The sequence below is a fragment of the Taurulus bubalis genome (genome assembly GCF_910589615.1).
Source record: "Taurulus bubalis genome assembly, chromosome: 17".
NCBI lineage: Eukaryota > Metazoa > Chordata > Actinopteri > Perciformes > Cottidae > Taurulus > Taurulus bubalis.
This window is the reverse complement of record NC_136605.1, coordinates 10,868,953-10,885,420: the sequence shown is the minus strand read 5'-3', so window position 1 is coordinate 10,885,420 and position 16,468 is coordinate 10,868,953. Positions and strand designations below refer to the sequence as shown.

Genomic DNA, 16,468 nt, shown 5'->3' with positions numbered 1-16,468 from the left:
TCAAATCTTCCATCCACCCACTTACTCACTCATTTCCTATTACATCAGGCCACATTGTCGTCACTGTGAAAACCACAAATTCAAGTTCCAGTTTCAAGCTTCAGTTAAAAAATGGTGCATGTTCCCAAGTAGACTGAACTGTGCTGTTGAGCAGAACATGTATTAAAACTCTAGAATGGGTGCCACTACTTTATAGACCTTACAGACTCTTTTTAGAAACTGTACACGTTTTACAGCACCAGCAGACACGATGTTTGATTCAAATATTTATTTTCCAAGTCCAGAAATGACAAAACCACTCCTAACTTTGAAATGTGCTTTACATGTATTAAGAAAACAAAATGTCTTATGAAAATGGTATATACACTATGCTTTTATCCAGAAAGGCACCAAAGACACGAGCAGTTATTGCTTCTCGCTGGCTAACAACATAAAAAAACAGGACGTGGCTCGATCACGAAGATTTGAAGTGAATTCAAACAAAACATTAGCAACACAATTAGAGACTTTTAGTTTTCTCTCATAATGTAACAATCTTTAATTGAATGGTTAAAAAAAGCGAATAAGACAAAAGTGGTGTTGTGATAGCTAAAATATATATTATTTATTACATAAATACAATAGTCTTAATAAAGCACATTTTATGTGTGCATTATTTACTCCCTTTTGTGGCTACAGACTGTCCACTAAGTGTGCAAGGGGGGAAAAACAACGTGAGAACATACTTAATATAAAATACAACTTCTGAAATTTGTATTCATAGAACATACATTTGTAATAAATTATTTTAAGTACAATTTTCAAGTTGAAACTATTAGGGGGAAAAAACAGCTATATGCCGGTTATTGTAATAGATTGAAAATGGACTTTGATATGGCTGTGATTGTCAGAACATTAGAGTGTTTTTACAGTTGTGTGCATGTGATTTGACCATGATGGGAGAACCGTTGACACGTCTCGTCTCACAAATTGCTAAAACCCAAAAGTGAAGCATTCTCCCCCTAAAACCTCACTTATCCCCTCGGGACTCTCAAGTCCGACCATGAACCAGGTGACGGCGCCATACATCTTCGCAAGCACCAGTGAAGCTAGAGAGTGGTATGTGGGAGCGAATGAGAACTGCCGTTCCACTTTTAACTATATAAAAAAGGTAAACATGTAAGGTAACTTCCTCATGGGGTTTACTGGTATGAACACTCAGTGTAAAGATGGCAGTAGCACTCATCATCTTCCTCCTCCTCCTCCTCTTCTTCTTCTTCTTCTTGTCCCGCTCACATTTAGAAGCTAAAGTCTTGTCAGGCTGTGGGACGAGGTGGACACTCGTACCGCGATGGTACCCAAGATCTATGCAACATTGTTAAACCGAAATCCAAAAAACTATCATGACATGATATCCAAAAGTAAAATAACCTTGTGGTTTAGGTGGCTTAGATAACTGGGATTACAAAAATGTAACGTAAGCCATGAGGAAAGCACTGTCAGTGCCATTCCTCTGCCCATTAGGGGCACCTCGCTCATGAAATCAAATCACCTTATTTGGATTTCTTTCTGCACACACCAATGGTCCTGCCCATAGTGCTGTGGCTCCTTTATGTTTGGTCCCATGGGAAGAACTGCATACTGTCTGGTGAAGGGACCATTTCTTCTTGTCTTGTTCCTCATAAGTCTGTCATTTGTTCAGGTTGATGGTGACATAAGATGAAGGTATGTAGCCTTCATCGCCATTGTTCCTGCGGACACGGGTCCAGCCGTCCCCTTTGTCCTCCTCTACCACGGCCAGCACCTCCCCCTCCTGCATAGAGATGGTCCCTTCGCTGGCACCTGGAAGACAGACAAACTACATGCTAGCAAATATTCCTGTACTAGTTTATGCATACGAGACTACACAAACACTTTGACTCTTGATGTAGTTGTGACCTCGCTCCTTATGAGAGTTTGAGAAATCTTTTCTGATTCATTTTCTGATTCTGATATTTACTGATAATTTAGAAAGATACGTGCATTCACAAAGGCCTCTGATTTCGAAAGCAATAGCTGCAGTTCAGAGGAAGCTGATCTCTTTCCATCTAGACATTTTTAAATCAAGGACACTCACACATTCTAGTCCGCTAAAGCAGCCTGTATACATACCAGGGAAGCTGTACATGGCTGTGCATTTCCCAATAGGAACAGTTAGTTCCTCATCCTCAAAGTCATCATCGAACTCCGCGTAGATGGCCTGCGAGAGATCAGGAGTGCTTTCATCGGAGTGAGCTCCATCAGGGCTGGAGAGGAAAAAAAACATAAGTTTCCTGTGCAGGGCAGACAATACATCATTGTGCCAAACCCACCCGTCTAAGAGCAGGATTTAGTGTTACCTGAGTACATCGTGAGCTCCGTTGTTGTTGAATGTGTGAGCTTTATAGCGCAAAGTCTCCCCTCGACCTCCTGCCTCAGCCAACCACGTCTACGCGAGAGAGACAAAGTGAAAAGGTGAGAAAATATAGGAAATACTGTTTATTGGGATGCACTTCATTGTCAGTATGTCAAGTGATGTTCATTTGTATAGCCCAAAATGCCACAATGGGCCCCCATCATAATGGTAAATGATGACCTCGTAACGTGAATAAACAACAGAGGTCCGGATTACCTCATACTTGTTGAGCTCTCCGCTGAGCCGCTCAATATTCTGCGACGTCTGGCTGATTTGGGATGCCAGACTAGCAGGGTCTCCCATTTGAGGATTTTTCTCATAAACATCTTTCATTTTCCCCAGGGCCTCACTGAGGAGAGGAGAGAGAGAGCAACAAGGGAGAAAGGGGGGGTGACTTTCAGTAGCAATTGGTTCCCTGCAGAGCTCAGGGTAAACAATTCAAACGCTCACACAGACACCCTGGAGTTATACACACTGATGTGCACGGCATGAATATTATATCCACACTCTTCACCAGAGGAGTTCTAAGAGAGATGGGTTTTAATACGCAGAAGGCTACCCTCAGATAAACGCACGCACCTCTGATCTACTTCCTTTTGCAGCTCTTTGCAGATCTCCTCTAGTTTTTGTTGTAACCTCTTCCTGCGCTGCTCTGGAGGAAGATGGGCGAAGTCCTCGGTCACCGTAGGCTGCAAGAGTTCACACGGTGGGGCGTGTTAACACTGAATTCTATCTTACACTGAACAGTTTCATACACAACATTAACCATGGAAAAAACTAAATAACACCTCAAGAGGAACACAAAACCTGCGGTTTGAGTTCAGATCAAAGTCAATGAGTAAGTGGCAAAACAAATATTTTTCAAATCTCCTAGTAACATGTTTGTAAAGCTCCTTAATGTAAAGCCAGCTCATGTACAACAGTGAGCTGAACCCAGAACCACCACCCATGGGCAAACAATATGATGTAGCACACTCATAATATTATATTGGCAGATAAGCTACACGTTTAAGACATGACATCTTGGATGGAAAAGGTGACCCAAGAAAGTGTGGAGACAATTTAAGGCCACTTCAAAACTGGTGTCCCCTTGTGCTACCAAGCGTTCCTCCATTACTCCACCACCAGGTGGCCACCTCTTCAATACAACCTCAAGAGGACAGGCCTTTTGCAACATAGCATGATCTTGGAAGGTGCATATTCGGTCCTTTCAACACAGAAACTACTGCAGTTTTCTGAATTTTGTGAGGGGGAAATTATTTCAATGACATGAGCTGTTGTAATGGAAAAGTGGCCATTCCTATGTGTCACACAACTGAGACCCCCACACCAGTTTTGTTGTCCATATTACCGTGATCTTCTCGGGAGTAAACTTCTGAGGGAAAGAGAAACGGTACGTGTATAGAACATATCTTTAAATGTGGCTCTTACTTTTCCACACTAAAAATATGTTCTTACATGTTTACAACGTGTGAAACATATTTAGAATAGCAAAAGGATCACAAGATCTATGCTACATGTTAATTGTCATCCAAGGTATTCAGCCATTCTTGCTAAGGGGGAGGGGAGACACAAGATGATGTGGGCGCCCTGATGAATGGAGGTTTCCTGAAACCCCAACGGTCTCCTCTAATGACTCACCGATCTCCTGAGTGTCCGGAAGGAAGAGATTCTGGGTTTGACTGTCTTATTGATCTCCTTCAAACAGTACGACAGGGGGTCCCGGCCAAACTTGGGGGAGGGGGGTCCGTTAGCGGGCGAAGGGGCGGGGGGTGACGAGAAAGGTGGGAGCGTGGAGGGAGAGAGCTGGGGTGGGGGCGAGACCCGAAAGTACCGGCGCCCAAGCAAGAAGTATGCAGGCGGTGTACAGGATGGGGGAGAGGGGGGGTGGAGGGATAGAAATAGAGGGGAGACGGGGAAGACAAAAACAACAAGTTGACAAGGAAAAGAAAAAGACACCATCAACAATTTAAAGCACACCACAAAGCCAGGAAGACGACACAGGAGTAAACCCAACACACTAGCCCAGAGAGCATGGAAGCAAACATCTGTTATCAACACACTCATTAAAAAAACAAAAACTAAATAATAATAATACAAAAGCAAGACAGCTCCCACAGCAGCCCAACACCTGCAGTCCGACTGGAGGCAGGATGACGGATGCTAAGCCACAGAGAGGAGCTGGGGCGAGCCAAATTTCAAAGTGCTAAAAGAGAATGTTAAATTATTTTCGTAGTTTTGTCCAACCCATGATGGTAAAATAATATGAGCTTCAAGATATTTTACTCCCTGGCCTCACTATTTAGGGATATGGTGACACTGCAAAGAAACAAAAGCCATCGCATTAATAAATGTACATACTTGGAGGTGACAACGAAGATGGAAATTTAACATATTACCCAAATTGGTAATACTGTCAAATGTCCCTAAGTGGGAATTGCACTCCCAAAATGGATTAAACTGAGCGTATCTGAATACATCTGTTTGCTATGCTTTAATCTGCACGTTCATAATAAGAATATTTATTTGTGTTGGGTCTTTTTGGTCGCAGCATTCTTGTGTCTACAATGAAAATCCACTCAATACTTGACGAAAACTTTGAAAATAAGACCCATTTTATAAAGAAAAAACATTCTTTACGCCAATTTATCCAACTCAATCATTAGGATTCATTGCAACAATGCATATGCACAGCTCAAACTGTGCTACTATTTGAGGCTGACCTACATAGATACAATACATCAGTGCAGTTGTTAAAAATAGTCTGCTTAATTATCAGTGTCATTTGTGCATATAGATTGTTTTGGGCGTGAAGACTGCCATGTATGACCTCTTAGAAAGGGGTTAAGTTGAAAACATGCCGAGAGTAAACTGCAGTAATACCTCCCAGTGTCAGCTGTACGGCATGCCTATGTGGAAAGGTGGGGGAGGGATCTATTAGCTAAATTACACAGGAGGCTGATGTTTTCTAGTCTTCAATAGTGAATGACAAAAACAGCCCTATAACAAGGTCCCTTGTGTAAAGCTGGAATGACAGCACTATCATTATGTGAACATCTACTGGGTATGTGCTACTTTTCTTGAGAGTTATGGCGGTCTAAGTACAGGAGAGCAGCTACGAGTGGGAATGTTTAGGGGCCAAACATAAACCAAAAGCTCACTCAAGCCAATAAAGTCAGCCTCCTATTCATACTGCTTTAGAGGCCTGATTGGGAGAGCATGACTGGTGACACAGAGCAGTGTGCCACACACACACACACGGACACACACAGAGCAAGCAGAGCACAGCCCAGATAAGACATGCAGAAAGAAGCGAGGCACTGAACAAGCAAACACTGCAGGGAAGAAAGAGGGGATAATTTATTGCCGATGCAGGAGGAGGGGGGTGGTCAGCTATCACCAGCTCAAGTTTGGACCCCAGCAAGAGTGCTCCTTTGAGATAAGATCCATGATTTGCAATGTAGTGAGGCTCTCCTGACCTAAATAGTTTCTCAAGACCAAATACAGAAACGCCAATGACCTGTGTGTGTGTGTGTGTGTGTGTGTGTGTGTGTGTGTGTGTGTGTGTGTGTGTGTTTGGACCTGATCCAATTCTTTTTGACCCGGCAGACCTGCTGTCCCCAATTGTTGTTACAAAAATCGTATTGTGAAGAGCGACATAATGCTAGCTTCTGGGCAGTATAATAGAAGCAGTGTGTTTGTGGATGCCTGTAGAGGAAAATGCAATGTTGTTTGGGCCCCGTGCTGATGAAAGCACAAGCACAGCAGAATGCTGACTGCCAGTTGAACTATTGGAAACCACGCTGCAGAAGGAGGGAGGGAGTGTAGGGGGGTGAGGGGGTGCAAGGTTTATGCACTCACAGTCAGGGACAGACTCATGCAAAGGTCCAGTTCTAGAGGTGTCGGTGTGAGTGCGAGTTCGCGTGTAATATAATGAAAGAGGTTCATGCATTATTATTCTTAGCCTTGGAGTTGAGGAGGGTGTGTCTTAGTGCGTTTGTGTGGCACAACCACAGGTCCATCATGAGTGATCTCTGCAGAGGGGATTTCCTGGCTCCTTCCTGCTGGCTCTGTGGCTTAAACACTAAACATTGACGTGCAAAGGAGTCACCCACTAATCTGACTGACTGCCCACCTGCAGAATTTCAAATCTGCTGTCGTTGATCATTGCTGGAGAGGCTTGCTGGTGCATTCATTGCACAATTACCACAATGCAAAAAGAAACTTCTCTTCTAGTGAGAGGACTAGTTATTAGGATACTGTTTATCCAATGTGGAATGTCCTACCTTACTCTTTTTGCTGAAAAGCCAAAAGTTTTTGTTCCTGTTCCTTCCCAGAAGTTCCATGGGGCCTTTCGGCGTGCCCAGGCTACTGTCGGAGGAGGCTCGGTTGATGCCCTGACTGTAATCCTCAAACTCCAGATCTCCAGGACGTTCAAAGCCTGACTTGTTCTGCTCTATTACAACCATGGAGTCCTGCATTGGACGCAATTATGGAAAAGAGCAATAAAGAGTTATTTTCAAACAGATGCACAGTCAAAACAAAGTGGCTGCATAAAGCCATGTGGCACAAAAAAAACAAAACAATTTAGCATTTTGTTTTGAGACCAACTCACATTTCTCTCATTAACATTAGTGCCGGCTTTAGTAATGCCCTCCAGGCACTTGCCAATGATAGGCATCACATGCTTCTCTGTGTCTGAGAACAAGATGTAGCCTTGCGCCAACTTCCGTACTCGCCTCTCATCCAGATCCTGCAATTTCTAGTGCACACACAGAAACAGATGTTTAGACACTAACACTAGTAGGGCTGAGGCAACACTCAATACATGCCTTTAAATAGGAGTTATTTATGAGTCAAAAAAGATATTTCCCATTAGGCACGTGTCATTTCAAGTTTTTATGTCCCGAAGAAATCTGTTCATCTGAATTTTAGCATACCAATAGCAGTTTTTACGGTCCCATATGTTAACTATTCAAATAAATGTCCCGGGAACATGTTGTCAAATGTAATATTCCCTTACATTGAAAATGAGTGGCATGTCATTAAAATAGAATTGGTTCTGCTCCTTGTTGTACTTCTGAAGCTGAGCAGCGTAGTCGTTCTTACACTCCTCGGCGACGTGTGATCTCATATGAGCTTGCTGTTTTGCCTGGAACCATACAGACAGAAAACAGGTCAACCAAGTGGATCCGATACTACTTTTGTGGACGCTAAACAGTCCTTAAAATGAACAGTTTAATTTCCCCCTTGTTACTTTTTCAACGTCCGCCTTCGTGGCATTGATGTCTTGATCCGTCTTCTCGGCGTACTGCGCTGTGCGCTCTGCTTCTCTCCATTCCCTTTCAAAGCGCTTTTTACTCTGGTGTGAAGGAAGAAAAGAGATAGAGAGAGAAACAGAGAAAGACCATGTTCACTTCAATCAGCTAAGTGGCTGAATGAATCATGAGGAGGTTTTACTATTTGGAGCGAAGCATTTTTATTTCTAAAGAAACGGTTATGGGAGAGAACATCTCCAATCATAACTTCGTGGGTATGATCTTGGATTGATGATAGGTGTCTAAAATAGGCAACTGCTTTCCATTCTGTCCATCTGTTTTTACTATAGACAAATATAGCCACCTGACCAGCCACATTGAGGGTGCAGCCATTTGCCTACAATTTGTCCTGTCTTTCATATTTGACCCAACGGGGCCAAAAGGGGCTCTAAAAATATATCTCACAGCTTCGCTTATTGCAATAAAAAAAACGTAGTCACGAAACATAAGCAATGATGTCTAAAATGTATTTTAGAAAGTCTTTTAAAATGCTGGGTCAAGACTTACACTGTCAAGCTGCTTGTAGGTGCTCTCCAAACTCTGCTGGGCCCTCTTGGCCTCCATCAGATACTGCAGACATTCATAAAAAAAATAGGCCGGGTGAGAAGAGGGGAGGCGGGTCAGATGACAGAGAGAGAGACAGACATGTGCAGGGGCAGACACTGAATAAACAACCACAACAATGACCTCCTGAGGCAGCACAACATAGCAGACAAGAAAACAAATAGCAGTGTGTCTGCTTGAGACGTAACGTCCGCAGTGAAGGCCTGGACACGGCTGCAGCGCTCTGCAGTCTAAGCTCCGCTCCGACCATACCTCTGCCTGGAGACACTAAGAAAAGCTTCCTTCCTCCACCTCTCCACACCTTTAAATGTTCCCCTATTCTCCTCCCACCCTTTACAGTACACTCCTTATCAGCTGCGTGTGCTGCAGACTCTTACTGAAAATCTCCTTTAGCATTCTCTCAGCTGGCCTTTTGAACATGGTGCTGCAGGCACAGTCTAGTAAATACACTCAAGAGCTGCAATGATTGGTCAATTAATCATAATATCGACAGATACTAAATATGCAACTATTTTGATAATTGACATATTATTTAACTGGTCTCCCTTCTCTACCGCTTCATTTGAGCCTTTTTTGAGCAAAAATGCAAAAACATTTACTACATTTACATGCACACTCCTATTCCACCATTATTCTAAATATGGCAATATTCAGAATTTTATATGGCTCATGTAAACATCATTTTCCATTTGGATATTCTGAATTATTATTCTGAATGGAACATTTTTCGATTAAGACATGTGGGATATGCCGCTTTAACCAGGTTTTCGGAGCATTCTTTGGACATGTGTACAGCGCATTTGGAATACATGTCTCGATGTTATTTTTACGCCACTTTGTGACACATGGCATCTTCCCTGTTTACAGCGCTGTGTGTTGTACACACACCATCTTGGCAATAGTTTGCTAAGATGAAGTAATGATGCATGCCCATAAGAAAAGCCCACATTTCTGGTTGGTAGGAGAAAACACACCTACGTTTAAGCATTGGGAAGGATTTGAATATCAACAGGATTCTGCATATGCAAATACGACCATTTTTTAGAAGGTGGTTGAAGGAAGGAAAGAGGGAGGCTGTGTTTGCACAGTCGAACAAGTCCGCCACCTGTGGAAAACTTTGACATATAACATATTTTGGCGACGAAGCAAAATGGTGCAAGCGGCTCCTGCCATTCCACTCCTCCATATTTTAACATAAAAAAACTTTGAGCCGTTTTTAGACAAAATAAGACGTTTAGGATATTGTGATGGGCATTTATTTTTTAGACGACATGTGTTTTATATCATAATCGACAGATTAATCAATTATTGAATAACTGTAAATAGCACCCCAATTACACTAAATGACTGTCATTGTATCAAAGGAAAGCAACAATGTCCCAAAACCCGATCACAACAGAATAGAGCAGCTGAAAATGAAGGTGTATTCAAGGGTTAACTACAGGGCTGTGGTTAAAAAAAAAGTAAACAAACTATTTTGTCCCTAACACACCATTGTGACAACATAATACAATGTATTTGGTATACTCGCAGCTGCAAAGATGGACTTCAACCAGACCGATGCATTCCCAGTCTGCTCACCATCTTTCGTTCCTGCTTGAGCTCCTGCAGGTACTTTGTGAGATCGATGCAAATGTTCATCATCATGTTCTCAGCAATTAGCTCTCTCTGCCCCGCGAAGTCGTTCATCTCATTCAGCACTTCCAGAAAAGACTGGTAGCTGGAAAACCTACCATTTAAGAGGAGGAGAGAGGAAAGGGGGGAGAAATGAAAACAGTGATGGCACCACTGATAGAATGAGACAAACGCAGGCTCAAGGAGAAGTATGCAGTGGGCCAAGTCATAATGAGAAGCTCATGACTTCCTTATTCCTGCTTCATTCTCGGGGCATTTAAACAGCTTCCCACACTAAAGCATGAATGAGACGATGACAAGGCGATTCCAACCCAACCCTTTGAAACGTGATATTATTTGCAGGTTATAATGGCCAGGGTGTACATATTTCTAATTGACCTAGTAAGCACATGTCTAGCTGACATTTGTTTCACAGCTAAATGTAATTACTTTATAAAATTGCTAAATGTAATTACTAAGAAAAACCTCAAAAATCTTCAATCATCTAGAAGTGTTATGTGAAGACATGCTTTGCAACGGCTCACCTGCAATCTGGTTCATCTTTGCCGCTTCGTTTCAGATTATATTTCTTTGAAAGGTTCCTGTGGACAGTGAAAGTGCATCAAAGAAATGGGGCAACAAATACTTGATGCATTCTCACTGGGGAAAAGGTGAGTGGCAATTGAAGAAAGCTCACTGAATTAAACTATACTTATGCAACCACTGGCTGTTTCATACCGTTGAATCAAAAACAGCGGTCCTCTAAACACATTCTCTCTCTCCTTTTCTCTCTCCCACCCTCTGACCACATCCTGTCTATCATGTGCCAGTCTGCTCCCACTTCCTCTCCTCTCCAGCAAAGCTCAGCACTACAGCAGATGTGGGCCTAAGACTGGGACACAACCGAGAGAGGGAGCACACTGCAGCCGGAGAATGAGGCCTGTGTTTCAGAAACAAGTTAGATTCTGTCCCAAAGTAGTCACAAGACCCCACAAACATTTCATAAACAGCCTTTCAACATGCACCCATGCACACACAAATCATTGGAGGCCGAAAGCACAGAGGAACAGCGACAGGAGCGAGGCCTACCTCAGTTGTTTGGCGTAGTTCTGCTCAATCTCCGTCCTCTCCTTCACGAATTTCACATACTTCTCCACCAGCTCCAGGCCAGACTGTGTGTGCTTCTCAATGATGTCATATTGGTCCTGGAGAACCAAGCACAAGAGACAAATAAGGAAAAGACATTAAGCCAACACGCTGCCGGTCAGGATGTGGATATTCTGGGTAATAACTGGGACGTTCCTCCGGTTGAGTTTAAGGTCATCTAAATGTAACTTGAACGGAAGTAATAAACACTATGACGTTTGTTCCCACATGTTGGATTTCACAAACTCTCTCCACGCATGCACACACATCTTGGCAATGATCTTTAAACGTCTTCCTAGCTTTAAAAGAGTCACAGGCAGGAACAATTAGGTGCTGTTCTGATGTACCCTGAGAGCAATGGAACATACTATTAAATGCATTAAATGAGCTTTACAAAGTTGAAGTACATGATATTTATGTATGTATAAATCAAAAATCCCTCTGGCACAGTGCAACTGGATTCACTGACATTTCCTTTTCAGATTGTAGAGTACGAGGGAGGTATATCATGTTTCTCTTCCTCTTTGGTTCCTTATTGGGCAAAGCACTTCATGACACCTTCAAGTTCTGACAAGTCTGATAAGTGTGAGAGATGATATCTTCACCAATATTCTCTCACTCTTCATAACACCCACAGGCTTCCTTTGCTGGCGTCTTCAGTGCTGAGGAGGGGGCATGTTGAAAGAGGATTCCTGACGAGTTGGGCCCTGTTTTTTCAAAACCCTTCCTACCCTTCGGGTAAAACAAAAGCCAAACCCAAATGAATGAGACTACGTCGAGATTAATCACAGAAAACAGTCAAAGGTTAAGACGGAAGCAATCCATCGCTAAAATAACATCTAACCAATAGGCAGCGTTGGGGTTTGATTCTTTAGGGCACTGCTTTGTTCAAATGTAGAATACTTATCTATTTAAATGAGCAGTAGTTGTCTGCCTCCAGTCCAACCACACTACATCAACAGAGCAGAACACTGAGGCAGCAATTATCTACACTGACCGTTAGGCACGGGACGGTATGGAAATGTCATGTCACAGTTATCCTGGACAACATAAGCAAATGGTAATGTGCGTTACATGATGAGTATGAAAGACATTTTAAAATAGCAGTAAAATAGTGGCCATGGCTGAGAAGCATCTGAAACAGCTGAATTCTTTATAAATTGACGATTATAGCTACTTAACTGGATGACTAAGAGCCGTTTATGCATCCTTCTATGGAACGGCTACGATAGCAGGATTAAAAGCTATGAACTGCACTCATCTCGTGATACATCTTTTTCATGCATATGACCTATTATTGGCTTATTCCGTTTCAAGACTGCTAAGTGTGCAAAAAGGGTCAACAACTACTGTGGAGATTGATGGGGAGGTCTGACATTGTGAGGCAAGCTGTTGTGGGTGGAGCATCTGTGTAGGTTGGGAGGTCCCCAAACCAGTGTTTTGTCTGTCAAGTACAATACTAGGTCGCACAATGCACACCTGATAAAAAGTCACATTTAGTAGATTCAGGTAAGATAGGCCAGACAGCAGATACAGACCGTTCTCATTGGGTGTCAAATACCAACGCACAAGGCACCGTTTAACGTCTGCATGACACCAAGGGGTCAGATAAAGCGTCAGTATGTGACAAGTTAGAATGAGAATGTGTTGGTAAACAACTTCTGCATTAAAATAGCATGTCCTACAGTACTTTAATGGTTTGCCATCCTTTAATGGTCATTATGATGTACCCTTACCTCATTAGGACGTAATCATCCTCATAGCTATAATAAATAGTGAGAGTCCTGATGCTTTTCTAGAACTAGCAGGAATATTGTGAAGTTGTGTCCCAGTGTGATGCCAAACAACTGTGATTTACAGTGAGTAGCATACGGTTTTCACAGCAGAGAAGAAACAACTCATTGTATTTCATTATTTTCCTGTTCTTCTAGTTTCAATAGTAAAATAGCATTTGTCTTTTAATCTCACAGGATTTTGATGATGCAAGTAGCTGAGTGAATGGAGCTGTAGCTACTCGTACCAAAATAAAAGAGTTTGTTCTGTTTGTGTGCGATCAAACCATCATGTCAAACTACACATCAGTGTGTCTGTCGCTTATCAAACACGTCACCCGAAAGGCAATTCAATAACTTTATCAAACGAATCGGCGTCAGTTTGTGAAACATGAATTGGGAAATTGACAAGAGCAGCAACACAGCCGAAGAGACACGAAAACAAACAGTTTATCACTATGAAAAATGACTGAAACACAATAAATATTAGTTTAAAAAAGAGATCTACTGAAACAAACTATTTAATTCTCACGCTGAATGACTTTAAATGTATGAGCGCAACTCTGGGAAAAACAAGATTTTAAAGCGGTGCTTTATGTGGTTATTTGTGGAAGAATTCAGTTTTACAGATCTTTTGATTCAATCAATCGACAAACTTTTATGAGTGTTAGACGACTGATTATTTCTAGAGTCTTTGGTATGTCGACTGTTCTTTCCACGTAAATCATGTTTCCCAGGTTGAGTTCAGCATTTATGGATAAACTCATAACTATGTGCTCTTTTAGAAGTGGCAAAAGATAATCTATAAATTAACTGTGACTGCCGAACTCAAAACAAGAGTGCTCCAATTAGAGAAAAGCTAACCTCATTAAACCGTCTTAAAGAAACACACATCTTTCAAGGACATAATCATTGTCTCGTCAAACACCAGTGGCTGTCAGATCTACTGCGTTTTAGAACCATGCAAAGCCAGAGTTAATTATCTTTAATTATCTTTAGCGGTCCCAATAGACTGGGTTTGTACTGAACACATGTTTTAATAAATCATAAACGGTTTGTGGCGGAAACTACCGACGACTTTCTAATACTCATGCTTTTGATTGAACAGCAAATGTTGTGTTTCTGGCCAACATCCCATTTCATTATTACTCCTTTCCATACGTGTACATATTACTTAGACATTTTTAATTGCTTTTTACATCTTTGACACATTTAATAGCATCCAACATGTCCTTTACACTCCATCATCCAACCTTTCCACTAATACCAGACAGAAAGCTGGCATGTAGTGAACGCCACATAACTTCAAAAGGAGTCACGGTGCAAGTCACCGACCTACAAGGCTTGGGTGGATGTTTCAGACCTGAGTCAGCCTGTCTTCTAAGTATTCGGGGCCTGGCTCAACCAGACCTGCCCCATGTGGTTCTCAGGACCGGCCTGGTAGCACTCCCTATCACGGCTAATGCTTCGACACTGATCTCGCACTGTGTAAACGTGTGCCTTAAAATAGCCTTTGGATTAACGACAATCAGGGGACAGATGCCATCGAGCTGACTTGATCCAAGTGATGACTCCCACCAAACATTAACACAATTAAGCCGGCAGGGCTTTGTCTAACCAGACAGGCAAGGCTACCACCCAATAAACCTACTGCACAAAAACCTTTGGATCAAATCACATGCATTTGATATTGCCTGAAGAAAGGGGACTGGCCTTTGTGTGGAGACTTTGCAGTGAAACAACTTGGTGCAATGAACAGGAACGCCTCCTATACAGACACAGAGGCTCCGATTATTACTGGGGTGCGGATCTTTCTCTGACTCAATCAAAGTAGGGCAAAACTAATTAGACTGTTGCACCAGCAGTATGTAGGATGGAAAAGGGACCGGGGAAGAGGCCCAGGGGGAGACTCTGGAATGAGGTCACAACCTCCCATCGTTGCAATGCTCCATTTTACATATTCAGGTTCCCTCAGAATGTGCGTGGGAGTGTTTGCAAATGTGTGGCTTCATTGCCATGGCACAGTCATCAAGGTGATGTGTTATATGGTGGGATTTTCAACAGGGTTTGTTTGGATTCTGGATAGTGTCACCATTAGCAGGAAATGGCTCACAGTTTTCTTCTCTCTTTCTTTTTACAGAATGTAGCACACCGATTTGTTTTGACCTAGAACACAGCCCTCATCTTTTTAAATTACCAGCTGAAGCACTCTTTTTTTATATGGCTATATCGGGCAGCCAAATAAAAACACAGGTCCTAAGGAATCCATCTAATCCAACAAATCACACCTAAAATCAAGATCTCCAGAAATCACTGCAGTGCTTGTTGAATAAACAATCACGAGCTACTCAGGTGGACACACGAGGCACTTCATCAGTGATGAAGCTTGTTGCCAAGGCAAAGTGACAGCATCGGATTTCATCCCTATGGAAGCAAGGAGTGCCATACTGTAAACAGTGAGACGTCCCACTGGGTACAGCCCACCTCAGTACACTTTAATGTGCAGAATAAATTGCATTGTGACACATTTTCAACCCTGGCATGAAGATGCATATTAACATGAGAAGAGTGGCCTCTGTGCATGAAGATTCCAAGTGATGATATCTAGAAATTGGACTTTTGATTTAGTAGTTTCATGTGTGATCAGCAGAAGGTGATTTATGTCTGAAACTAGGCAGAAACAGACTATGTTTTAAATGTAATGTTACAGTCGTTTGCTTCGTGCACTGCAGATGCCCCTTAATAATAAAAACACTGTGGGGTAGCACTGTAAAACAAAAAAAAGAAGAAGAAAAAAAAAGATCCAAACAAAAGCCAAACATCCAAATCCATGTGCATACGTGGATCCAAGACTAACTGTCTCTTTGTGCACAAGAGCAACACGTTCGTTGGCGGTGGGCTGCAGCTCGCCCCACTCTTTGTCTCAGCTCCTAAACGCTGAAGAGAAACTGACCGCAAATGGACCCGCGCTCGTGCACGGTTTTTGCAGCGTTTCGCCACTTCTTCGGGAAATGTTCCTCCCCACAGCAGGACGTTTTGGCGCTTACCCGACGGTCTCACTGCACTCTAGCTGCACTGTTTCCAGCTTTACAACTGCGACCTACCAAAAAGCAAGCCAGAGGACGGACTCACCCAAAGCTCAGTGCCCCAGTCCATGTTCAGCTTGTCGGCCAAGCTGTCTGCCCGTCCCGAATACAAAGAACTTCTCCAAAGTTCTCCAGCGGGTCGGAGGACGGCCCTGGCGAGTACAATCCCGAGGTGATAAATAAGTCGTAACCACGACGCAGTGCGGGTTTGATTGCCTCAACAAATGATGTAAACCGGCATCATAATTAGTTAGATAAACATAGGGCTGGAAGTCGTTATTCTAGTTTGCCCAAATCTTTTTCATAGCGAACGAAAGAGGGATAAACTAGCTTTCATATACGCGTCACTCCCAAATCCTAAGTCTTAAAGGGGCAGTGCATTGAGCCACAGGCGACACTTCCCAGAGGACCGCGCTGCATCCTGGCACTTTGTATCGTTTAGCGTGATGCTTTTAGTTTATCCGGGTTTCTAAGTGTCCTTGAGCTCAAGAAGCTTTGTGCAGCATTCTGGAATTCATCTTCACACATTACATCTTCAAAAACTGATGCTGTAAC

General features: G+C 42.7%; 1 protein-coding gene across 1 annotated transcript; it reads right to left on the bottom strand.

Moving 5' to 3' along the window:
- Nucleotides 1–253: 253 nt before the first annotated feature.
- On the bottom strand, nucleotides 254–16,077 carry trip10a (thyroid hormone receptor interactor 10a). Its single transcript, XM_079233752.1, has 16 exons — nucleotides 15,960–16,077; nucleotides 10,999–11,114; nucleotides 10,455–10,511; nucleotides 9,877–10,024; nucleotides 8,239–8,301; nucleotides 7,671–7,775; nucleotides 7,437–7,565; nucleotides 7,029–7,175; nucleotides 6,700–6,888; nucleotides 4,055–4,219; nucleotides 3,765–3,788; nucleotides 2,993–3,102; nucleotides 2,630–2,762; nucleotides 2,358–2,446; nucleotides 2,131–2,264; nucleotides 254–1,821 (listed from the first exon to the last, which is right to left on the bottom strand). Exons 1-16 carry the CDS (start codon nucleotides 15,981–15,983, stop codon nucleotides 1,670–1,672), a joined length of 1,785 nt encoding a protein of 594 aa, XP_079089878.1. The 5' UTR covers nucleotides 15,984–16,077; the 3' UTR covers nucleotides 254–1,669.
- Nucleotides 16,078–16,468: the final 391 nt, after the last annotated feature.